The sequence below is a fragment of the Chelmon rostratus genome, chromosome 8 (assembly GCF_017976325.1).
Source record: "Chelmon rostratus isolate fCheRos1 chromosome 8, fCheRos1.pri, whole genome shotgun sequence".
Taxonomy (NCBI): domain Eukaryota; kingdom Metazoa; phylum Chordata; class Actinopteri; order Chaetodontiformes; family Chaetodontidae; genus Chelmon; species Chelmon rostratus.
Window position 1 is genome coordinate 29126391 of NC_055665.1, and position 26348 is coordinate 29152738.

Sequence of the window (26348 nt, forward strand, 5' to 3'; positions counted from 1 at the left end):
ACATCGGCCTCTCGTCACTCGTTCTGCGTGTTATCTGAGTGAAATAATGTGTTTCATGGTTTGTCGGTTTGCCTTCATTGGTCTGAAATGTGTCTCATTGAACAGGGACAGAAGACACAGCGAGGCTGATAAAGTTCAGGTCAGAAAGTGACCACCTGTTCACCTGGAAGAGACGTCCAGCCAAGAATGAACTCATTAATTCTCATGTGTGTTAATAAAAATGTTTCATATTTATTTGCTAGTGCTGGAGACTTTTTAACAATGTAAATATAAGTATAAAATGTAAATATATCGAGGGCGGGGGGCGGTGGGGGTGTGAATATAACGGTAACTGCAGCAGGTCCAGCTGTGTCGCGTCATCAGAAAGAGACGTCGCTTCTAGTGACGCTTCAGAGGAAAGGACGTCTCAATTCTCATAAAACATATTTTCTCGTTTCTTCTCTCCTTGCGTGGTTTCTTTGCGTCCTCTCATGCATCCCTAGTGGGAGGGACTAAGACGCAAGGAAAAGACGCAAGTGAGGGAAACTAGGATGCAATTTTGAGAAATGGGATCCACCCAGTGTATCGGTCGTGCCACAACACGTGTTACTTCCGCATTCCACAACTCAAACAGGAGATCCCGAGAGTGTCGCAACTCTTTTTTTCAACGGCGCTGGTGGAACCCAACCCAACCAGAAGCGTCAGATGGTTCTCATGTCGCGTGATCTCATGATCTCGCGAATCCAGTTGTCTCGCAAGGTACGTTGCAACAGCAAGTACAGAGAAGACGGACTCCACTCTCCGGTGGTGTAACAAATTTAAAGGTAACGGACCGTTTCTAGTTAGCTTCATTCTTTTTGAGCTAAATGCAATGAAGGCAGTGTCATTATCGATGTGAGAATGAAGGTATATTCATGTGTTTCTAGCTGTCTGTGACATATGTTGGTGTGCTGACAGGCGATAGTTTGTACTCAATAGTCAGAACCTCAATTAAATATCCCTATGTCTTTGCTATCTCTCTACCCTGAAAGTCAGGTTTATCATAGTGTAACTGTTATTGTTCGATGCATGTTATTCTGGTTATTGGATGGCGAAAAGGCGTCATTCGGCTAATGCTCACAGCAGTTCAACCAACTTCCATTCAAAACCTAATCAAAAGTTAAGAAGGGTATGCCGTAACAGTAGTTCCTAACAGTGTTCGTTAACTGACCGACTTACTTCAGACAATTCGACAATGACTTCCGGCAATGGTATATATTGACATTTAGTTTAATGTAAATTTGGTAATCCTATTGCAAGCGGGATGTGGCGCCTTACAACAAAATCAAACAAAAAAAGGGGGGTGGAGGAGCAGGTCCTTTGGTCCAGTGAGTAACCCTGGGAACAGGAAATGAAAGACTTAAAATGAAATACATGCAGAAACACACAAAGTGAAAATATAGACTCTACAGGTTTGGTTAGTGTATTTCTGCAGCTTTGAATAAAAAACAAAAACAAAAAACAACGTCTTTGCTGATACAAGAAAGTCACCCCCCCCCTCAGACAGAATACCGGGTGACAGAATGAGGCGTCTGATAAACTGTTTTGCATATCATTATCAACAGGCCTCCTTTACCAGACACACCCTGTCACAGCGCATCAGCGTGCATTCAACTCTGTAATCCTCTCACCTTTCTTGTTTTGTGTTTGCCATCAGCTAATGAGAACATTTGCAGTTCTTGGAGGGGGGATTGGGGGTTTGGCAGCATCTTACTATCTCTGCAAGAGCCCTCAGGTTGCAAAGGTAAAGATACACATACACACACTGTTATTTGCCGAGGACATCCTCAATAGCTCTTTTCAAGCTTTTAACTAAAGCATTGTGGTTATCAAGTTAAAAGCAGTGTGTCTTCATGTCGTTGGCTTTCAATCTCACATGGAACTGAAGGGAAACCCAAAATAAATCTGATTTCAGACTATGCTTGTGATAAACCAGTATCTGGACTTCTTACAGTGATTTACAGCAGATGTAGGTAGCTACCTCACCTGAAGTAAAGACCAACTGTGTTAGAGTATTAAAAAAGAATGCCAGAGCTGGCCAAAATGGGGCCTGAAGTCCAATGTTGGCTTTCCATAAGGTTTGATTTGGCTCACCAAATGTTTCTCGCATAACATTTATAGAGGTGGGGAAATTAACCTCAATTGCCAGCTCAATCACTTGGTCACCATCCTTGATACCAAATCAGGAAGACATTACATCAAACACTATTTCTCTTAGACATTTTGAAAAAAATATTCTGTTATAAAATGTTTTAAATTAAAGGTTCACTGTCTTTTACTCAAGCTCGTTACTGTATCCCAGATCTTTTTGAGTGAAGAAAGCTTGTGAAAAATAGTTTGTGAACCTTGGATTTAAACTATTTTACCTCATATGTGTCCACACGGTCAATGAATGAATCTTCAGAGCACCTTGTTAGTTGAGTGGTTAAAGCACATAGCATGTTTTCTCCAGGTCATTGTATTGGAGTCCAGCAGTCGTTTTGGAGGTTGGCTTTGGTCCACCAGAAGGTCAGATGGGGCAGTATTTGAACATGGACCCAGAGGGATTCGACCTGCTGGGGCAGTGGGATACAACACACTCAATATGGTGAGTTCTACCGTAGTAACACACAATGCTCAGTGGTGTGTTAACTGATGATTTTCTGTAATTAATACATTTTATAATACATCATTGACAAATCCTTTACAAGATTTATCATGACTTGTGTGTTTATTTTTACATATGAAAATGATTGCTGTTGTGGAATAGTTCCATACAAGTAATGACTTTGCAGTGTAGACTCAGGATACTTAAATGGTCAGAGTCAAACAACAGGTCCAAGATACTAGCAGATTTCAAAATCAACAGCAGGTTTAGGAAAAGCACCTTTACAATTGAAAAAAATATATAATATGAATATTTTAGTATTACTAGTGCAGTGCCCGTTCAAAGCGTCCATGTTCAGACTGGGCCAATTGCTTGCCCTCTAGTATTGCTGCTTGATCAATATTTATTATTCATTTTATACCAGTAGCACCTTTTGGTTAAGCTGCAAGCTGAACTAAAAACTTTGTTCCCTGTGTCTGTCTTTCTCTGCTGAGATACGGAGTGTCCACACAGGTATTCTGACTTAATTTAATGAGCTTTCACTGATCTATTTTCCTCTCCTTTCAGCGGTGCAAAGTCCACCACTTAAGTTGCAGATGGTTTGTTTTTTGGGGTTACCTTCAGATGATTCTATTTTGAAGATGATTTCTTGCTTTCTTAATAATGTGTGCTGCTTTCTGTTATTTTAGTAGTTTAGTATCTTGTAAGTTTTTACTCAAGTTTTAACTCAACAGACATAATCTAGGACACACACACACACGCGCACACGCACACACACAAACAATACCAAACATTTCAAGTTCTCTTGTGGTACATTTCAAGTGCTCTTGTGGGCCCTCTAGTGGTCACAGGGGCCCCAAACAGGTGCTTAGTTCGGTTATGCACTGGCAGCTCTGGGTATAAGTAGTGCTGTTGAGAGAGGTTTAACCCTAACCTAGCCTTTTGTGCTCAACAGTAGGAAGCAGCTCAGTCAGCCATAATTAAAGCCATGAGATGTAACAAGCAGGTTTTAGGCTTCACAAAGGTGAACAAAGGCACTTTGGATAGTTTAATTCTGTTTAACGAGTGTTCACATACTTGTTTCATCATCAGAAAACCTGCAGCATATAAATAATTGCGCACACAAAGTTCCGCCATTGAATTAAACTTGGTGGGAATGCATTTATATTTATGAGCAAATAAGTAAAATATGCCACCCCCACTTGTACCTATCTGCATGAACCTTCAGATTTTGTTTAAAACTTGCCCCCAGAGCAAGCACACTGAAACTGGTGAAATTATGTCCACTGGGTTTTGAGGTACACATTTTTGGTGTTTGTAGCACCACCTATTGGTTGGGCTCTAAATGTTTGCGTATCCCTATTTCCAATCATGGCATGAATGTATGTATCCAGTTTTCTGACAATTGGACAGATTGTCCAGGTACAGTGCATCCGGAAAGTATTTATAGCGCTTCACTTTTTCCATGTTTTGTTATTTTCCAGCCTTATTCCAAAATGGAATAATAGAATTCCTCAGAATTCTACACACAATGCCTCATAATGACAATGTGAAACGTTTTTTAGCGATATTTGCAAAAAAATTAAAAATAAAAAACAAAGAAATCACATGTACGTAAGTATTCACAGCCTTTGCCATGAAGCTCAAACTTGAGCTCAGGTGCATCCTGTTTCCACTGATCATCCTTGAGATGTTCCTACAGCTTCACTGAAGTCCACCTGTGGTAAATTCAGTTGATTGGACATGATTTGATGGAAGCCACTCCTCAGTAAATAGCATGTCATGTGTGGAGGAAACCAGGCACCACCAGGACAATACCATCCTACAGTGGCACATGGTGATGGCAGCATCGTGCTGTGGGGATGTTTTTCAGTGGCAGACTACTCAGAGCATTGTGGATCTGCTGGAGAATCTTTTGGGGCAGCCTGATAATAAGGAATTGTAATAATTCAGCAAAGTAACAAACACATGGACTAGTTTTTCAGCATCATTTGTCATCACAGACAGGATGAGCCTTATTTTCTTTATGTGCCTGAGGTGAAAATGTACATGTGTATGTATGTTGTATACAAAGAGAATAAAAATAAATATTACAAAAAATACAGTGGAAAAAATTACAACACTTGGGTTATTGCTTTAAAATATGTACAGTACAGGCCAAAAGTTAGGACAAACCTTCTCATTCAAGGCATTTTCTTTATTTTCAAGCTGTTCACATTGTAGATTCTCACTGAAGGCATCAAAACTATGAATGAACACATGTGGAGTTATGTACTTAACAAAAAAGGTGAAATAACTGAAAACATGTTTTATATTCTGGTTTCTTCAAAATAGCCACCCTTTGCTCTGATTACTGCTTTGCACACTCCTGGCATTCTCTCGATGAGCTTCAAGAGGTAGTCACCTGAAATGGGTTTCACTTCACAGGTGCTCCTTATCAGAGTTAATTAGTGGAATTTCTTGCTTTATCAATGGGGTTGGGACCATCAGTTGTGTTGTGCAGAAGTCAGGTTAATACACAGCCGACAGCCCTAAATAAAACCTACAAACTCTGGCGTTGTTTCCCTGGCGGTGCTTCTCCAGCTTCCTCCTGTCTTCGCCTCTCCTTATCTTTCCTCACGGAAATGAATGGAGTCTGTGATGCAGGTTTGTTAAACTGTCGATGTCATCGTAATGTGGAATGCACAACACTTCCCAGTCAGTGGTGTGTGCAGTCCCTCAGTGCCATACTGGTCTCCTCAGACCATCTCTTCACAACAAACCTTATGGTTGGCGGTTGTGGGGGTGTACACAGTCATCTTGTTGAGGTGATGAATTTTGTCTCTAATAATAATGAAGTCATTACTGTTGACAACGATAGGAGTACATGGCACAGTAGAGTTACTATTCTATGTCAGCCTGGCTACAGTTCTGAAAGAAACCTGGGGTTGTTCTTATTTTCCTTTATTATGGAAAATAATACGATACGATGAGTAATAGGCTGCTCTGGCATTGCAGAGGGCCTTTCCATATGTTTAAAGATTATCTTGCCAGGTGAAAGGACATGGCATGCCACCAATTTTGAAGAATTTTGTTTACATGTCTACAAGTTCACGATGTCTGCTTTAGTTTGTGGGTTTTGGGTGTATTTTTGGGTGTCAAAGCTGTCAAATATATTGACAACTCCAAACAACTGTCATACCAAAGCACTGCATTTGTACTCCCCTGGAACAAATCTCACTCCAGGATGGATTCAGAGGTTGGCAGACCTGATTCATCATACTTGGGTGTGGACACTTGACAGTTTTTCCCTTTGCTGCCATCTTGAGACAGCGCTTTGGCATAGATTCAAGTATTTGTGCTAAGCCATTTCCAATTTGCAGAGCTTACAGAGCACCACATTGCTGTATCCACTGTATCCAAAAACTTTAAATGATCATGGGTGAGGTGGTAGAGCACTGAAGCCCCGTCCCCAAGCACTGATCACTTGTTTATTCAATGCACAGAGTGCTGTTGACTGTTTTATTTAACATGTATTAATGCTGAACATGTCACATATATAAACTGCACCTTATTTGACACTGCAAGTCTCTGGCTTCCCAGGAATACATACACCCACCAAGTGTGAAGTCGTTCAGATGAACTGTTCGTGACATATGTGAAGGACATGCATAAGTACATCCAGAGATTCCTTGCTTTATAGGTTGATGAAGTAGGCAGCTTGGTGTTGATTGGACCTTAGGAGTACTTTGGGAAAATGAAAATACTGAAAGCAGACCATAAAGCTTAACAACACAAGTGACCAAGCGGAACAGTCCCTCCAACAGAAATGTGAAAAATGAGCAGACATAAAATTACCTTCAACTCATTCACCTGCCATTATAGGGCAGCCTGAACAGACCCTTCAGATCCAGCAGTGAACTTTTATGTTTTGGGGACATTCAAAATACACACTTCACATACATACATACATACATACATGTGTGTGTGTGTGTAGGTTGATGACCTGGGTCTTGTGGGGGAGATTCTGCCAGTTACCTACGGTCATGTCGCCTCCAACAACAGATATCTGTATGTCAACAAACGGCTCCACAGGATGCCTTCAGGGATAAGGTAAGACTGGTTTGAAGAGAAAGCTGTTTATATTTGGCTAGTTAGTAGTAAATACAGACACAAATGTTAATGCGTATGTAGGAATACAAGTTTTGATCTTGAGTCAGACAATTCAACATGTCTCATAAGACAAGATAAGATGAGATAAACTGTATTAATCCCCAGCTGGGGAAATTTGGTGTTAGAGGCACCATCAATAAAAACAGCAAATAGCAAAAGCAGTGGATAACAAAAAATACAAAATAAGAAGGCGACTATGTATATTAGGGCACCCAGCTCAGAGGAGAGATTATTGCGACTAGTGTGGGGTAGTTACCATTATATCTCATAGTTATCATTATATCTCATTTATATTCATTTAACTGGAGGAAGATTTTGGACATCCAGTTTTTAATTTCAGCAAGGCAGGACGTGATACAGGAAGCATCAGGAATACCAGGCGTTAGGACATACAATCAGGTGTCATCCATGTAGCAATGGAAATCAGTGTTTTGTCTATGCATGATTTGCCAATGGAAGCATGAAATGAATGAGAGGGCAAATAGATCCTTTGGGACCCCACAAAATAGAGGAGCACTAGAGGAAGAGGCATCAGCACGACAAAAAAGAACTGATAGCAATTTCGTACTTTTCTTTCTGCCCGTCTCCCTGTCTTTCTTTCAGAGGACTTTTACGGACTGCTCCACCCTTCTCTCGTCCTCTCTTGTTGAGTGTTGCCATGGAGATACTGGTGAAGAAGGGCAAGGAAGAGGACGAGTCCATCCATTCATTTGTTTCTAGGAGGCTGGGAAAGGAGGTTTGGGGAAGCTCTCAGAACTTTCTGTCAGAATGATTTTCATTTGGGATTTTCTCAAACTGTTGTGGAAACCAGTATGATGTATACTATTAACTAAAGTATTACCTGAATGGCAACATTGCATTACAGGCATCCCATGTATGCTGGACAATGGCCAGAGTTTGATTTTATTACATTTATTAATGTCATTAGTAGTATCTCTTGTGACAATAACTATTCTATTTCTTGCTATTTTGTTCTTCCTGTGTGTGTGTCTAGCTGGCAGACATAGCTGTGGACAGTTTGTGTCGAGGTGTGTATGCAGGGGATTGCAGGAAGTTGAGTGTGCGCTCTTGTTTTCCTCTCCTCTACAACGCAGAGCAGCAAAGAGGTTCTCTGACGCTGGGCATGCTGCTGGGTTCAGGTACACTGCAGCATTTACTAAACTGTTGTTACTCATGTCACCAAACCAGACTGTTTTTATACACAGATATGCTTAGGCTTTACTCATTATTTAACAAGATTTGTGAAAGGGTGTGGAAGGAGTTCAACTTAGCATGTTCCCACATTGTGTGGAATGTGTTTAAGTACTAACTGAATGGTGTGACTCTCATTCAGCCACATGGCCATTTTTTTAAGACTTAAGTTGATGACAACATAAAGTGTATAGTAAAAGTGATTGAATGATAACAATGGCTTCCACTTAGGTATAAAACTGATTTTAAGTGGTGTAGGCGCAAGGCCAAAATGTACTTTGCTAGAATACGCAGTTATTCATCAGAGTGGTTCTAGACCTCAGAATCACCTCCTCATCTCTGATTTGTTCTGTGACTCAAATACTGAGTTAGTGGCATTGTGCTGATTTACAGATTCCCCAGTTGTAGAAACAATTGACCCATCAGAGGTTTGTAGTTTAGAATGTCAGTGTGACCTTTCTTAGCCAGGGAAAATGTGATGGAAATTCCCACTAAAAACCAAAACAGTAACTTGTAAAACCTGGAGTCGCAACCAAACAGTGAACCTGCATTTAGGTATGATGCTGCACAAAGATGTAGCCAACTTCTAGATTATTTACGTTCTTACTGTAGCGGCTTTCAGATCTCAATTACAGACTCAGTCCCTGATTAATTTTCTGTGCTTTCCCTTATTAGATCTATTTACTTTTTATTACTGCACTGTATCCTATTTTATTAGATATTTTTGATTTGATTCAGCTTTATTTTAGTTTCGTCCTCATTGTTTTATATATGTAGTTGTAATGCACAAGTTGTATCTGTAAAAAACCTGCAGGTCCCACTCCTGTGGTACCCCCTGGCCCTCTGGCTCAGAGATCTATTAAAGAGTCATGGTCCCAATGGTCTCTGAGGAGGGGTTTGGAGTCCCTCCCAGAGTCCATCACTGAGTACCTGCAACAGAGCGGGAGAGTTCAACTTCATAGAGAGGCAACTGTTAAACAGATCAGTCCTTCAGCGTCTGGTTGGAAGGTTGGTACAGAGACTATAAACTACTTTAACTGAACTTGACTGTATGAATGTGATGTTAATGTGGGTAACTCCCTCTCTCTGCAGAACTTCTGAACAGAAATAACATCAAAATGAAAATGATATGGACATTTTAGTTTAGACTAAAATATACCAACTTTTCAGTGGATTGCCAAAGGATGTTGTGCATGGTCTTTGATTCTCTGACTTGTCCTCTAGTGCCACCATGATGTTGACATTTTTGTTTTTTAGTGAAAGATGGATTGTGATGAAATTTTGTAAAAACAGTGATCCTGTGACTAGGGTAACTGTGACCCCTTACTAACCCAAGGGATTAGCTTTATTCTTAATTGTCCATCACAATCAAAAAAAAAACAACAAAAAAAACCTGCTGTGATTGGCGTCTCCTTCCTCCTCCTCTCTCTTCTCTTTTCTTTGGAATCTACCCTCTAAAAGGCTTATACAGTATTTTATACAGTATTAGTCAAGACCTGCCTTCTTTATGGTCAGCAACCAATCAATAAAACAAATGACATTGTGATGTACCATAGACCTGCTAAACATCACCATGTCTGAGCAGAGGCCTCAGGCTTGAGATGCTAGAAAGAAAGATGCTATTCTTGTGTTGTTTGGCTACTTTCAGAATACATGTGTTTGTGTCTGCAGATTCATTTGGAGGATGGAGTCATTTCAGCTGACCACATCATCTCAGCATTGCCAGCTAAAGGCAAGTGGTGGTTTAAAGAATGTAACTGGAATGTTTTGTCTTACATGACAGGAACAGAGAATACACTCAAGCACACTGGGTATGTCGTTCTCGTAATGTCCCCTGATAAGTAGCAGGAACTACGCGTATTTGAACTTCAGTTGGAACATGTGTACAATCTCCTACATTGCAAAAACATGCTACTGAACTTTGTTGATATGACACTAGCCTTGTGTGGAAACCGAAAGATACTTCTTTCTCTGTTGGAGGTAAAAAAACCAAAACGACTTTCTGTTGGTGAAATGGATAGAACAGAATTTTTTTATTAAATCCTTTTTTGTGTCCATTAAAAAAGGAATAATTATTGCCATAATTATTCTCAAAATTATCCAATTTAAAAAGTTATCTCAGTATATAAACCTAAAATTGTGGTTATAAAACAATAAATATACCATAACCCTCACTCTGCCCGACATGAAGCCATTTCTCTGTGTGCCCCCCACCCCCCAGCCCTCTCTTCAGCCCTGCCCTCCTCCTTTCAGCCTCTTATCCAGCAGTTGCAGGACATTGACACAGTGACGGTTGCTGTGGTAAATCTGGAGTATGAGGGTTCCATCCTGCCTGTAACAGTGAGTACGACACGCACACACAAAAACACTTAATTATTTTTTGATTCTGAGCAGGGCTTTGCAGGACCCATTAGATGACTGGATGTGCAAGTGGTAGATGTATTTTAAACAGAATCCAAAAATAGCATTTTTCTTTATTTCATACTGATTAGAAAATTACCCCATTGCTAATCAGAATGTAGCATGAACAAACCTTGTGAGGTAGCACCAAGCACATTCCCACCTTTAGAACCATGATTTGCATTCTAAAGACCCAGTGACCCCTCCTCAGGTGCTATTATCAAGGCAAGTAATTACACATAATATTGTGGATGTGTATAATATTGTTGTTCTGATAATAAATCAGAATATTTTCGATGTCAGTTCAGTTGTTGTTGAGTTATCTGAGTAAAGTGACAAAACAAATACAACCATCTCTCTGTGTTGTTAGGGTTTTGGTCACCTGCTTCCATCATCAGAGGATCGCGGTTTACTAGGGGTCGTCTATGATTCTGTTCCCTTCCCACAACACAATAGGCCGAATGGACAGACTACTAGACTGACGGTACAGACACACTCTTTCTCTCTCAGAAAAGTCTCACGGAATACGAGTGCCATTTTTGATTCACCGACTTGGAAAATGTGTTGCTGGCCTTTTAAAAGTAAAAATCCTGATATGTATTCTAATTGTATGAATTTACATTTTGTGCATGTCATGTGGTATGACAATTAAGCAACTACCTGCCCAGCAACAGGTAGTGTACAGTGGGTTTATTAGAGCTGTTTAACTGAAAACGGCTGCATACTGAGGTTGAGAGGAGTAGTGGGTGGGTCTTTTGTCGAAGTCTGTTTTCTTTTCAAATAGCAATTCTCATAACGCTGCCCCCCGTGTTCGGGTTGTTTTGGGTTTAACTTATGGAAACATTAGGTTATGGTAAAGCCTTACAGAAATAACTGATTGGGGCAAGGTTAGTTTCAGGTTACAATAAGGTGAAACACAAATTGTTCGTGAAACAGACTGTGGCACAACCCAGGAAAACCAAAACAATGAGCTGAAAGAGTTTGATACACTGCCCTGTGATAATTCTTTGTGGCTTCATCACCATGAGTGATATTACATACATTTCACACCACATCTGATCATTTTATTCATTGCTCATATACAAATATTGATCAAAGCAAAGTGCTGATGCTTGTTAGCAATATACAGTGACAGAGCAGGTTTACAGCGCTCTACAATGAAGAAGGTTGTTTTTCCCTGTTAAGGGAGTCTACACCTCTGACCTTAATTCATGACCATGTCTTCTAGGTGATGATGGGTGGGGCGTGGTTCCAGGAAGCGTTTGGGGCCCCAGAGGCAGTAACAGAGGAGTACCTTTTAGCAAGAGCCACTGAGGCAGTGCAGTGCCACCTGGGAGTCACCACAGCACCCACCTGGAGTTGGGTGGCTCTACAGAGGGTATGACAGGACGGTGCATGTGTAAAGAAATGTTAGCTCCAAACTCGCTACCAACTCATGTAAAAAAAAAAAAAAAAATGTACTTGTTATATTACTATACAACTGATTTTTGAATTGTTTTTTATTTATTATATTGATGATATGTTGTAACAGTGATAAAAAAAAAAAAGGTTTTTTTTTTTCTCTTGTCAGAACTGCATACCCCAGTATTATAAAGGACACTTTCGGAGAGTGGGTGAGTAATGACTATTCATCTAAAAACTGCAAGGTGTAGTGAAACATCATTTTGAGGTGTGTCTGTTTGCCTTCCCAGAGTCCATGCGTAGCTTCATAAAGAAGAATAATCTTTCACTATCTCTGATTGGCTCCTCCTATGATGGGGTGTCAGTGAACGAAGTCATCTTTAGCGGACGGACAGCTGTAGAGGAGTTGTCAACAACTGTTTGATGGAGATGGTCAACACTGGAACATATCCTAGCTTGTTGTATTGCTTTTGGGGGAAACATGCAGTCACTAACGTCATTCTGCAGGCTACAGGTCAGGTCAGCTGTAGTAGTTTCAACAGCTTCAAGACTTGCCTGGGAATGTCGAGACTGGTCAGTATAAATGCTGAATGGTGAAAGTTCTTTTTTCTTCAGTGCCACTGTATCTAATTAATATTGTAATATTACAGTGTCTACATAATGATATGTACTATGTTAATATATGCAGTGTCTGTGTTCTCTTTTCACTTTTATGCCTCTTATTTCCTAGTTATTTCAAGGTAGCTAACGTTCACACATTATTATTGCTTTCCAGTTTATCTGATTTGGCTACTGATGTGACTTGGCACTTCAATTAAAACCTTATTGTACCTACAAGCTGGTTGTCATGTTCTTTCTTCCTTACCTGTTTGTATTGGGCAAAGATTTCATGAGTTTTATTACTGACTAGCAAGCATATATACAACCTGCTTTTATTGAAATTAGCTATAGCCAACTATTATTATTGCATTCAGGAGTGTTCTAAGTATATGTTGCACAAATTGTAAAGCCCTCTGAAGCAAATTTGTGATTTTGGGTCATATAAATTAGGTGTTCACAACTTTTTGGCAGTGACAACTCCCCCACAGCCAAGGGATCCCAGGATTAATCTTCTTGTGACCCTTCAGATTTAAGGATAAAGTAAAGAAAACTAATATTTTACAAAACTGATGTATGGCAGACTTTGCCTTTTTACTTGTGCAATACTGGATAGTTTTACCTCTTCAGGCCCGTAAATGTGTTTTAAATGACAAAATCTGAGAAGGAAAAGTATTTTGTCCACAATGAGACCATAATCTGTAGCAGGTCACAAGCCATAAAGGTCAGGAACAACTGGTATGCTTTCAACTGCAACTGCTGTCTATGCTATCTTGTGGGCGGCACTACAGAAGAAGCAACAGTGGCCAAGTTCCATTAACAATTATATTGAAATCAGGATTAGCTACAGTAATACTACAATGAGAAGTAGTGCTGCAATGTAAAATGAATGTGTTAAGATAGACACATCAGTAAAATTCAAGGGACCCAGTAATCAACTTAGAAATGAGTTTTATTTAAGGAAAGGGGGGGGGGGGGGGGCTCATGAGTGGACAGATCAAAATAACAGCCATTGTCTCACAGTGTTTTTGTCTGTGCACGTTGGTGCACAACACACTCAGTGCCATTTGTATAAATACTATCTGAGGCCCAGTTTCTTCTTCTCTTTGTGTTTCTTACGAACCACTTCGATGTTGCGGTCCTTCCACATGCTTTTCCTCAGTTTGATGGGACGACTGCCAACGTACTTCCCTGGACAAACACAAACAGTGTGAGAAACAGAGAGGCAACAATTATTAAACTCTCAAAGTCACATTTACACTCTGGTAAAGAAATATGAATGCAAGGACAAAGGATGAGTGGAGTAATTAAAATGTTTAAAATGAACAAAGTCACCAACTCAAGTGCTACATCGAGGACCATCATGTAACAAATTCACATTACATCAATGTTAAAAAAGCAGGTAGGTGAAAAAGGGTTAGCATGTCTGTACAAAGACTGACCATTCATCTCTCTCATGGCTCTGACATAGTCATTTGGATCCTTGAAGCTGACGAAGCCATAGCCTTTTGTCTTTCCTGTACGTTTGTCTCTCACCACCTGATGACAACAATTCTTGTGACTTCATTTCTGCACCACACACATAAAACACACACACATAGCTATATAACCAGCAACACAAGATACATCAACACCCGAAGTGAGTTTGGAAGACTGAGATGGGGTTGAAAAGCTCAGGAAAAAACTATTAAGCAGATCTTAAGTTCAGATTTTTTGCCAAACCTCCATGAATGTATGACATGATATGTCTCCTGGATGATAGCACATTGCCGTGAGTGTCAACTATACACTGAAAGGGACATTATTAGGAGAAGAACAGTTTAATATATGTTCATGTCAGTTTCTATGATAAAGTCAGAACATTGTTGAAGCACCCTTATTTTCACTGCCGTACCTTAAGCAGTACATAAATACTGTTGCACCCTGTCTCAAAAACAGAATGTTTCCGATTAGCCTGGATAACATGGGCGATCTGATAAGTCAAAAGTGTAACTCAATACATGTGTTGTTTTTACTATAATTCATGTGGTGAGTAAAATGTTCAAGCAACTGATAGGAATGGTGACAAACGATAAAGACCCAGGCTGAATTATTTTGAAGTCAGTAGTATTATAAATTGATTACAGGAGGTAAAAGAAGAAAATTGACCCAACCTTGGCTTTGAGGAAAGACGGGTATCTGCTGAAGGCTCTGGCCAGAATGTCATCATTGACCTCATTACCGAGATCACCGCAGAATATACGGAAATCATCTGCAACAAAGAGGGAACAGACAACATTCACACAATAATAATAAATTAAAAAACATTGAAATCACAAGGCATGTGTAAACATAGCTATCCAATTGTCCTAATTCTTTTTTTGATTGTGTAAACTATTGGTAGCCCTTGTGTACAGGAAGGAGCTGAGCTACGTGATATCCAACGTGTGAAGTGGAAGAATTGCGATCAATTATTATCAGACCTAATTGAAGTTCAAGAAACCATGATTAACACAGAGGACATCATTATGTTACCTGTGCTAGGGGATGACTGACAAAATACTGAAATGTGATAATTAGTGATTATTATTCAAGGAGCATGTTTTAGTTATGAGGGATCTAAGGGCCCTTTCAGACAAAATACTACAATGGCACCACTGCGCTTTGAAACCCATTATTTCCAGTGGCTTGCACTGCACTACAATGGCTTTTCACTGCATTGAGCAAAGCGGCGCATGCAGCCCAGAGTCCTGCTCTGCAAGCTTGGGCCTGAAGTTCAACCCAGTTGAACTCGTGGATGAAAGACTGAACGCAGCAGGGAGTGCAGCTCCAATCACGTTGTGTCTGAAAGGTCTTTTTTAACTGAAGATTTTATCACAGTCCTTTGGTGCATGTAGCAGTTTGTACCTGGATCCCACTCCAACAGGCTGGGGTCCTCCCAACTGGTTCCTGCTGCAGTACGGATACACTTCTTCACCTTCTCCACCTTTGCTTTCTTTTTGTCCTCTGTAGTGCTTTCCACAGGCTGGAACACACACATGTCAGATGATGTCTTTACCTATTTATAGATAATTCTGGAGGGAAACACTGTATTTTTTACAACATTTTTCACATGTACAGTAGTTTTTCAATAAAATTTGAACTCCGTTATAACATTTTCGCATTCTGCCTGAACTATAGTAACAGTTAAGTGTGTTGGCCCCATCCAGTTATAATACAGTGCCAGTTTAGGGAACGCTGAGCAGATGCTGCAGAAAGCAAAGATGATGTGACACAAAGGAACCTGGGTATGACAGCGGATGACCCGCTGCCCTTCACTGCCAACATAGCTCCGACAACATGCTAGTGCATATTCATTCTCCACAACATCACGAAGGAAAAGGTTCTGGTCCAGTCTCTTGTCATCTCATGCCTAGACTACTACTACTACTACTACTCTCTCCTGGCTAGTGTGCCTGCATGTGCCATCCAACCTCTGCAGCAGAGTGCAGCTGCTGCTCCTCTGCACCCTGCACTGGCTACTGGTGGCTGCTCAAATTTGATTCAAGGCACTAGGACTTTCCCACCATGCCGCCTTAAGGCCATCTAGTATCCAGGACGTTGTCACTACGGTCCGCTACTGTCAACCGGCTTCTCACTGTGAGGTGGGCCCAGCTTCCACTCCAGACTGTTTGCTGTCCTGGCTCCACAATGGTCGACAAAACTGCCCATTTCCATTAGGACAGCAGAATCTTCCATTGCAGACTGAAATCTTATCTGTTCGGACTGCACTTTGGCCCATGCAAAAAAACAAACGAACAGAAGTCCAAAAAACAACCAGTCTCTTTTTTTTTTTCTAAATGTACCACTCAAAGCAGTTCAACATACGTGGTGAAATTGAAGATTCTTACAGTTTTTGGCTTGTATCCACACAGTTAAATGGACTTCTCAGAAATTGCTTTGGATAATACAGGTAATGTAATATGGCTATGGTAGCTCTAAGTCCCCTATGGGCTTCCATAATCCTTACTAAGGAAAACTTTATTTTTTTTCACAATGGATGATACCAAGAAAGCGCCTTGTGTACAGCTGTGACCATTTGGATAGACTTGCATGGCAAACACAGATGATATTTTACACAGTAGTGTCCCTTTCCTTTTTCAACATGTCAATGTCCCTGCACAGAATTCTGACCTCAACCCCATTCAACAATTTTGGGCCTTATTGGCCAATCTCTCTAATATTCTTGAGGCTGCATGGGAGCAAATAGCTGTGGTCAGGTTCCAAAATCTGGTAGTAAGCCCTCTATGTTACAGCAGCACATTAATAAACCATGGTTTTCAATGAAATGGTAAATTGTCACATTTGGCTGGAACCAAATTTACTGTGGCCATATAATGCACTTTGAATTTTTACTAAATCCTTTCTAAAGCCAAAGTATAAAGGAAATCTTGAGAGCTTCGACGTTAACAATAGACAGCAGAATGCTGTTTTTAATTGTACCTCAGTGTGGGGGGGCTCAGGCTCAGGCATGCTGGGTCCAATGACGGTACTGCTGTCTTCAGATTCTTTCTTGTCGAGTAGACCTGCTGCCATCACTGCTGCCTGCTGCTCTGCAACCCGTGCTGCAAGTTCCTCCTGAAAAATCCACATTAGACACACTCTTAGACTGAAGATAGATGAATGGGCAATCTAATGGTACAATACCAGCATGCCTTCATACCAGAGACAGCATAAAAGTCTATTTTTTTTATAGTCCGATAATGTTTTCTTCTTAAGTAAATTACATTTAAAAAGACATTGTAAACACAAAAGTATTCATCTGTTTATGTCATGATGTTATCACTAGTGTTCAAACACACATGTCCAGACAATAGAAGCAGAATAGAGAAAAAATATATTTATAAAAAGAGACAGGAAAGCAAAACATGGTACTTTTAACAGAGCACCTAGACATAGTTTTGCTAGATATCAATCAAAACGCAAATACCATTCTAGCTTGTCGCTGAGCTCTAACATCATTTCTTTTATGTCCAACAGGGGCAGGAGGAGCAGAGTACACGGTTGGTGCTGCCTGAATGATTGATGGTGTCGTTTTGATGGGAGTTGAGGCTCCCTGTCTTGTGGCTGAGGCTGAGGCTGACACCATTGAAACCATATCAGTGACCTGAGTGAAACACACCAACAGAAGCAGAGAATCACAAGAATTTAAGCCACAAGGTAGGTCGCAAGATAACATGTGTGGGAGCAAGGCCAGGTTGAAACCTAATAATAATAATAATAATAAATTTTATTTGGAAGCGCCTTTCAGAACACTCAAGGACACTTTACAGAGCGGGTAAAACACAAATAACACAAGATAAATACAAGCACAATAAAAACACAAATAACACAGGATAAATACAAGCACAATAAATAAAACCCAACAAGTAAAAACAAGCAACAAGGAGAAGTGGAGTTATAAAGAGAAGGCAGTCCGGAACAGATGAGGTTTGGATTTGAAAGTGGGGAGAGAATCAATGTTTCTGATGTCGGGCGGTAGTGAATTCCAGAGTTGGGGAGCAGAGCGACTGAAAGCTCTGCTCCCCATGGTGCTGAGACGGGCGGAGGGCACAGAGAGGTGGAGAGAGGAGGATGATCTGAGGGAACGAGAGGGGGTGGCTATGGAGAGGAGGTCAGAGAGATATGGGGGGGCGAGGTTGTGGATAGCCTTAAATGTATACAGTAAGATTTTGAAAGTGATTCTGTATGGATGGACCATGTAGGGTCAGTGGTAGTGTCTATAATATGAATTCCTCAAATGTTTTCTGTATTTTTCCCAGTAATATTTGTTCTTAAGGTGTAGGTTACTTCACGACATGGTTAAGTTTGATTGAAGAAATATTATACATGCCGTTCGCAAGAATACTTATCACTCTTAACTCTTCAATCACCAGTCTCGGCAGTCTACATGTCCAAAGTAGAGTGGGCAGATACTGAACCCCGGTGTGTAAGTGTGTTAATGCTCGTAAACCTAGCTACCATGGGTGAATGCAGGCTCGTAAAGTGGTTTGAGTGGTCGGCAGACTAGAAAAGTGCAATACAAATACAGTCCATTTACCAACAGTCATAAAGCAATGCTGCACACACAGACCAATATGAAAAATCAAGATGAATGCGGTGCCATCACATTTTGTATCTTTGAGCTTTCACCTGAGGTGCAGCAGCCAGGTGCTGGATGGGCTGAGAAGCAATCTGAGGTGACTGTCCCTGAACAGTAGGAGGGAGCATCATGGGAGGTGGTGGAGGAGGCCGGGGAAGAGGAGGTGCTATTGGAGGGCCACGCATCATCTGTAGCCTCTGACCACCTATCAACACAGTGCTTGCATATTAAAATATACATGAACACTATTTTGTGAATGATGGGAGAGAATTAAGCAGAAATACCTAAGCAAAGGTCATTTAGTTATCCAAATTCAGTCATACAACAAAGCCCAAAAAAGTGTTGAGCTGGGACCAACTATAGATTTAATATTAACTTAAAAATCACCTCTATATTTTGCACATGGAAAAAAATAGTTTGGACAGAAATACAATATGATGAAAATATAATAATTAAAAATACAATAGATACAGTAACAATAATAACAACTACAATAATGATAATAATACTCAGACTTCTAAGCACTTATTGTCTTAGGCCTACCAGGATTGTCAATATGGGTTCAAAGGGTCAAACTACAGACATTATTTACAGAAACAGAGAATGGGACAAACTATGTGCAAACCTGTCTTAAATAGAACATTTCTTTATGTTAATAATAAAAGGCACAATAAAAAAGTAGATTATTGCACAAATAAATGATATTACAAGAACAATCACTGGATAACAGATTGGATATCAAAGAAAACGGGAACTGGAGAAGCACACCCTAATTTAAAAAAACTGGGATCATGCAGAAAAGGGACTTAAATTAAAGTAAAGTTAAGATGAGATAAATTTGGTGGCACCTCAGATTGCTACTGGAGAGAAGCTTCTATAGCCATGAGATCATTTTGTGGAATTTTTTTCAAGCTGTTGAAAGGCACAGTCAACTTAGAGTAAACTTATGAGCCACTGGAATTGTGAGTTGGAAAAATAACTTGTGTCATGCACAAAGTAGATGTCCTAACCAACTTGCTAATTACACTGCTTACTACTCTTATGTTGCCCATTTTGCCCTCTAATGACTTGCCATGATAAGTACTGTGAAAATGGTCTTTGCTCACCATTGTTCTTTCTCTCTCTTTCGAAATGTTCTACTTATTGTCATCATCATCATCTTTGTTAGAAATGCATGCTAGCTTAACTATAACATTTCTGTCTAAATCATTTGAACGGGAAATATTGCATGTGAGTGAATAAAACAGTTAACAAGTCTGTCTAAAGGTTACCTTACCAGGTCTCTGCAGGATATGGGGGACAAAAGCCGGTCTCATCATGGGAGGACGTACTGGAGGGACTGGGACAGACACAAGTCACACCGTGAGTGCAAATAAGACACGTTAAAAGGCACAAAATGACAACAGAATGGAGTCTGGGCTGTGAGTCCCTATAATGTTTTCTTAACCACATCTGGAGCGTCCTAAAATTTGGTTAGTCTACACATATGCCATGTTTCCAGTGCATGGTATGGCTTAGCTCAACATGACTAGATCTTTTTTGGTTTCTCATTGTGAAAAGTTGTGGATAATACCTGGTACTTTTTTGGTATCACCTCAGTTGTGGCTCCAAGAGAGTTGAGCCAATACTAAACGGTGGTGTGGAAACACTGTATTAACACTGAAAACTCCCTGAAACATTTTACGTATCACATTGGTGAGAATGATTTACTCACCCCCTCCTGACTTCAGTCACAATTTGTAATGCTGTACATAGGCTACAGTAGTCACCTACACATTCAGGTTTAAAACAATCATCCTGAAATTTGAACAAATGTCTGCCATGAATTTTTACACCAAGACTTTAATCAAACCAAATCATTTGAATGTAACACTGATTAGTCAGAGAAAATCATCACTAGAATTGAAGTCAAGATACTGAGATACAACCTGTTTTGTGCACCTCACTGACCTTGCCGCTCTTTGTCTATTTTACTCTGTTTTTTTTTTTTTTTGCACTATTTTTGCCTTTTTCCACTGGGCATGTCCAAACATCACAGGAGCACCTACACCGACAACTGCCTCCCACTTCCCAGCAGTCTGCTAGCCAACATAAAATCATTTGATAACATGCTGTGCGAGTCGAGAGTAAAGATCTTCTTCCAGCGGGGAAAAAAGGGATTGTAACATAATCTGCTTTACGGAGACTTTGTTGTCAAAAGAGATACCAGACCACACCATTGTACCCCCAGGGCTCTCTGTGTTTCCCATGGACTGGTCAAAAGAACTCTCTGGGAAAGGCAAGGGGGTTGGTTTATGTTTTATGGTCAACAATGCTTGGTGTGACCCTAACAACATTTATTCCCTCAAGTCTTTCTGCTACACAGACCTATATCTCATGCACCTGTGCAAGCCATTCCGATTACCTAGGTAGTTCCTGGCTATTGCTGTGATAGCTGTGTACACAAGCTGTCACTGACCTGGCACTCAAGGAACTGTACGGGACAATCAGCAGTACAGAGAACAGGCACCCAGGGTCCGCTTTCATCGTTGGTGGGGAATTCAAGTGTCACTGACAAAAGTATTACCATAATACTTTCAACACATTGATGTAAACACAGGTGGAGAAGGTTTACTTAACCACTGCTACTCTCCCCCCTGCAATGCCTTCAAACCCCTCCTCCACCCACCGCTCAGCAAATGGGATCAGTCATCCATCCTGCTCCTGCCCGCTTATACACAGAAGCAGTAATAAGCAGCACCCAACATGAGGACAGTTCACTGCTGGTCTGACCAACTGAATGCTGTATTACATGACCGTTTTGATTACGTGGACTGGGGGATGTTCCATGATTTGACAGATGGTGACACTGACGAATACATGGAAGTAGTCACAGCATTCATCCGGAAGTGCAGTCCGGGTGTATCCAAACCAGAAATCATGGATCAACAGCACTGTACAGGCTGCTCTCACCACATAACAGAGTATTTACGACATAGTATTTCACTGCCAAACCCCAGTTTGTGTATGCATATAAAAGTTCATGTTCACCTGATCCCATAAAGGCCGGTGGTGGGGGACCAACAAAACTAGCAGCTCTGGCTTCTAATGTCTGCTGGACCTAAGAGAGAGGAAGACCGTGTTAGAAAGACAGATAGCACAAAGAGCTAGCAAGATATAAGTCAGGGTGACTGGTGTGCACAAAGAATAGAAACCAGTCTATATGTACAATATGACAAGATACTACTGGAATGGTACAAACCTGTCTGTAGGTGTTGGTACCTATAATGGGCCGCACTATAGGAACCCCTGGAACGGAATGAGCTACAGGAACTGCATCCATAACAGGTGGGCTTCCTGATACTGGTACAGAACCACCAAGAACCTCCTGCTCAAAACTACAGCAAGAGAGGTACAGAGACAGACTGATTGGGCTGTTTTGCCTAAGATGGAGAAAAAATGCATATAACTAACAACACAAAGAGAAAACAAAGCATTACTGAAAAACACAGTAGACAACAAAAGTTAAACATCAATTCCATGAGGGACAGAACAGAGAATGGAAGTAGCGGGCGCCACATTACCTACAGTTAATGCACTCAGTCAAGTGGAGCCTACTTAGAACCCAGTCCAACTTTAGAGAACACTACAGTGTTACAGGCTTATCATCTGATTAGTCAAATAATAAGTTGATTACTCATTAAAGGGTCTGTTGATCCAAACAACAACAACAAAACTCCTTTTCTCACTTATTTTCGCTTTTGGTGACAACAAACTGGACTGGAAATTCAACACAGAGACTGTGTACAAGAAGGGGATGAGCAGACTCTACTTCCTGAGGAAACTGAGATCCTTCAACGTGTGCAGCAAAATGTTGGAGATCTTCTACCAGTCTGTGGTTGCCAGCGCCATCTTCTTTGCTGTTGTATGTTGGGGCAGCAGCATCAGAGCCAGCGACGCCAACAGACTTGATAAGATCATTAAGAAGGCTGGCTCTGTACTTGGACTCAGACTTGAGTCTTTTGAGACTCTGGTGGAGAGGAGGACGCTGAATAAACTGTTATCCATCATGGACAATGATCAGAACCCTCTCCATCACACAGTGGACAGACAGCGGAGCACCTTCTCCCACAGGCTGCTACAGCTCCGCTGTCAAAGGGACAGATACAGGAAATCTTTCCTGCCACGTGCCATTGCACTGTACAATAACAGCTAAAAAAAAATACAATACTTCTTATCTCTACTGTTTGCTACTTTTGATATTTTATTATGTATATAATTTTTTACTGCTTGCTTTTTTGATATTTTATTATGTATAGTTTGTTCTTTATAGTCCTATTTCACAAATTTTCACTTTTTTCACTGTGTGTATGCTCACAGTCACGGTACACTTTATTTTCTACACACTGCCATTTGCTGTAGATATTCTTTTTTGTGCAATAGTTTTTCAGTACTACTGTTTACTATTTTGCTATTTTATTATTATGCATATAATCTTTTTACTGCTTGGTGCTTTTTATATTTTATTATGTATAGTTTATTCTTTACAGTCTTATTTCACAATTTTTCACTTATTTTACTGTGTGTAATGCTGCTGCTGCAGTGCAACTTCCCAGCTTGGGAGGGTGGGAGGGAGGGGGAGAGAGAGAGAGAGAGAGAGAGAGAGAGAGAGAGAGAGAGAGAGAGACTGTCTGTCTGTCTGTCTGTTTGTCTGTCTGCAAACAGCCAGATAATTTTATTTGCTGGGAGGTAAACAGAATTTGTTCTGCTCAAATCACTGCAAAAATCACAAAAAACAGTTCTGCAGCAACTGCTGTATACTGCCCTGTTGATAACAACAACAGAAAACCGGGTTTGTTAGCTGGCATAACATCTGTGCGAAAGTTTTCATAGTAACAAGAGGCAAACTACTAACTATACTAACTATGCCCAATTGGACCTTAGGCCCACCCAATCACAGAGTTTAACACTTTGTCCACACCAGTACAGATGTTTAGCAAAACAACACTTTTGACCTTCCACCCACACACAGAGTATTTTAGGTCACAAAAAAAAAAAAAACGATTTTAGGAAGTGAAGATTTTCAAAGACTTAGAGGTTTCTGTGTATGTGTGAGGACCTGTAAAACAGAAACAATGATGTCACTACTCATTTCACGCATGCCCATTCTTCCTCTGTGTAATGAGCACCTGAAACAGCAACAACATTGACAGATACACAGTGGCATGCAAAAGTATGGCCGGACAAAATTTCTGATGTTGATGCTGAGCAGAAAATGGACTGATGTCCAAAAGGCATAAAGATGAAGCATTCTCATTAACACAGGCTATAGCTCACAATATCACAATCATTGTTACGAAAGGCCAAGCATTGCACATTTCAAAAATCAGAAACAGCTTTTTTGGCCAAGTATGCCTGCTTGAAAACCCACCTGTACGTCTTTTGCTAAATGGCCTTAAGAGGGAGAAACCACAAGGCATTGACATATGTCTCCCTTTCACTCCCCACTCTTAAAAAAATCGCTTACTGATCACTTACTTAAGGGATGGGTGCTTTAGTCCTTATACAAACTTACTATTAGAAACAGTTTTTCTCACAGGTTTTCTCAGAGGTGGTAAGTTCACGACACTCACAGAATCTTTTGATTCTTCTCAAGACCTCACCGTATCAGATGTAACAATGCACACTCATCACTTCTCTTTGTTTTTAAAGCAATCTAAGTCTGACAGGGATAGGAAAGGATCATCAATTCTAATTTCTGAAACTAATTCTGCTTTTTGCCCTCTGCTTTCTATGACACGCTATCTGAGGAGCCAACCTCAAGCCAGCCAACAAGAACCTCTCTTTGTCACTAACGCCATGTAGAGGCCAGCTCTTTGTGGCCGCTATAGCCGCGGAAATTTATTGTTATTATTGTATTGTCACATCGGAGTGGGCGGGTCACGTGGTGGTGGTATGTCAGCATCAGAGGTGGTATAGTCAGCTGTTCACCTGCTATTGGGTTTTTTGAACTGAGAGGGGGTGAACGGAGAGTGCTACTTTTTGCTGACCGCTTGATTTTGCCATTGATAGAATTCCTGCTTTCTGATGTAAGTGCTGTTGTAATCACTAATAAATGCACCAAACAGTATACTTTTGGAGCAGGTTATTCATTCAACATAAACTTCAGCCAGCGAGTCGTGCATGGTATGTTTTTTCCCTAATTCAGCATTAATAGACTGCAAGATCTATCCATACTGAGTAAAAATGTGCAAAACTGATCATTGATATCTTTTTCTAATAGCGCCCTAATACACTCTTTGGATTTCTCCAAGTGTAATAAGGTAACCTCACCTTATCTCAAATCACTAGTTCGTGCACCCTAACGTCAACATGATAACAGTCTGGGACAAAAAATGTCTTGTGATGCAAACAGCAGAGGACCTCAGAAAATAGCATTATCATCTGCAAAGGGGTAATGCGACACAGGCAATTTAACATGTAATGGGTGGGTTGGTTTTTGAGATTTGGGTAAACCTACCCAACCGAAATGGTTGTACTCACAGAGCCATTTCAGCCTCCATCTCTTTCAGCCGCTCCTCTCCTGATTTGAGCGCCATGCTATGAGACAAAAACATTCATCAAAGACCAGCCAAACGATGTCTCACTATAGCTCAATCAACTTGCAGGGCAATGTAGCAAACGAATACTTGAGACACGAGAGATAAAATTACTTCAGTGCAAAAATCCCCGACTGTTGTCCATCTTAAAAAATGTTACGCTACATTCGAACTTTCAACTTGCTTTACGGTAAATAACAGTAACATTATTGGAAATAGCACTGGGATTTCTAAGCCACTGTTATTTGCATGGTCATGATAGTACATGCTTACCTTAGTATCCAATTTCGACACTTTCGATATGAATCGTTAGCTACCTTTTCCTGACTAAGTTAACCGAACTTTACCACGCTAGGGGTTTCAACTCGCTAAGTAGCGTTAGCTCGCACATCGGAAGCTAGCTGAGCATGCAAGCAACCTAGCTCTAATGTATCAACCACCTAACCACTAACATCAACGCTTACCGCTGTAAAATCCCCGTACTTATTTCTGGAAAACTGAAAACCTATTTACCTACCAGGAATAATTAGGTTCAAAAAGTAAACACGCAATAACTAGCTACTGTACAGGTTGTGGGTATGTTTCCTGAACGATATCTTCTAGCATTCCAGTTGTAGCATCACTGGGAGAAGTATTTGCGGGTCCTTCCTCTTTTTCTTTTCTGACAATGCAGCACTTCTGCCATCTACTGGACTGGAGTCTGTATCATCTTTTAGCATTTACAACTGAGAGATGTGCCAGACTTATGGATTCCACATCATTTGGTACAGCCTGCATAAAAACATAATATCCCTGTTGATTTCTCTATAAGGCATCATTTTGTTAATAAGATAAGCCTCATAATAAACACCCAATGTCCACCTCTAAACTAAGACAGTCCAGTCCACACAGCATCAAAAGCATCAGACAACAATGAAATAAAAGGATAGACAGATGGTAGAAAAACAGAATCATCTCTTCCCTGTGTTTGTATTAATAAAGGCAGGATTCATCTCTTCTTATTTGCTTAATAGCACTTACACTTACATAGCACTTACAGTTTTAGACTTACTTCTGGGAGTTTAAATGACATTCTGTGATTGTGATGTTATGCACAGGGCTATGTAGCAAGAGGGTTAACTCTGTCTTTCAACACGCTGGTTATACCTAACGAGACATCAGCTAATCAGAGTTTTAATGTTAATGTTTTGATAACCCCACACAGTAGTTAACTTTATCAAGCTAACATTAGCTTGTTACTGTCAGTGAAAATGCAAACCAAAAGGTTTATCAAGTTTCTTGAAAATACTGGACAAGTTAGAGCAATCTCCAAAACATTTTGGTC

At 40.5% G+C, this 26348-nt stretch overlaps 2 protein-coding genes across 3 annotated transcripts; one reads left to right on the forward strand and one right to left on the reverse strand.

Moving 5' to 3' along the window:
* Window positions 1–737: 737 nt before the first annotated feature.
* ppox (protoporphyrinogen oxidase) lies at window positions 738–12586 on the forward strand. The gene is made up of 13 exons (XM_041942526.1): window positions 738–803; window positions 1676–1762; window positions 2471–2605; window positions 6582–6697; window positions 7361–7493; window positions 7752–7896; window positions 8763–8956; window positions 9620–9680; window positions 10170–10288; window positions 10719–10832; window positions 11577–11726; window positions 11919–11961; window positions 12040–12586. Exons 2-13 carry the CDS (start codon window positions 1679–1681, stop codon window positions 12171–12173), a joined length of 1428 nt encoding a protein of 475 aa, XP_041798460.1. The 5' UTR covers window positions 738–803; window positions 1676–1678; the 3' UTR covers window positions 12174–12586.
* A 700-nt stretch (window positions 12587–13286) lies between these two features.
* Window positions 13287–25637, reverse strand: rbm42 (RNA binding motif protein 42). Of its 2 annotated transcripts, none has more exons than XM_041943005.1 (12): window positions 25298–25637; window positions 24969–25025; window positions 21688–21823; window positions 21477–21546; window positions 19723–19785; window positions 18497–18651; window positions 17295–17471; window positions 16808–16942; window positions 15233–15350; window positions 14500–14597; window positions 13789–13885; window positions 13287–13537 (listed from the first exon to the last, which is right to left on the reverse strand). In XM_041943005.1, exons 2-12 carry the CDS (start codon window positions 25022–25024, stop codon window positions 13425–13427), a joined length of 1218 nt encoding a protein of 405 aa, XP_041798939.1. In that variant the 5' UTR covers window position 25025; window positions 25298–25637; the 3' UTR covers window positions 13287–13424. The 2 variants fall into 2 exon arrangements, with proteins under 2 accessions (XP_041798939.1, XP_041798940.1); XM_041943006.1 differs by having other exon boundaries at window positions 25542–25632.
* Window positions 25638–26348: the final 711 nt, after the last annotated feature.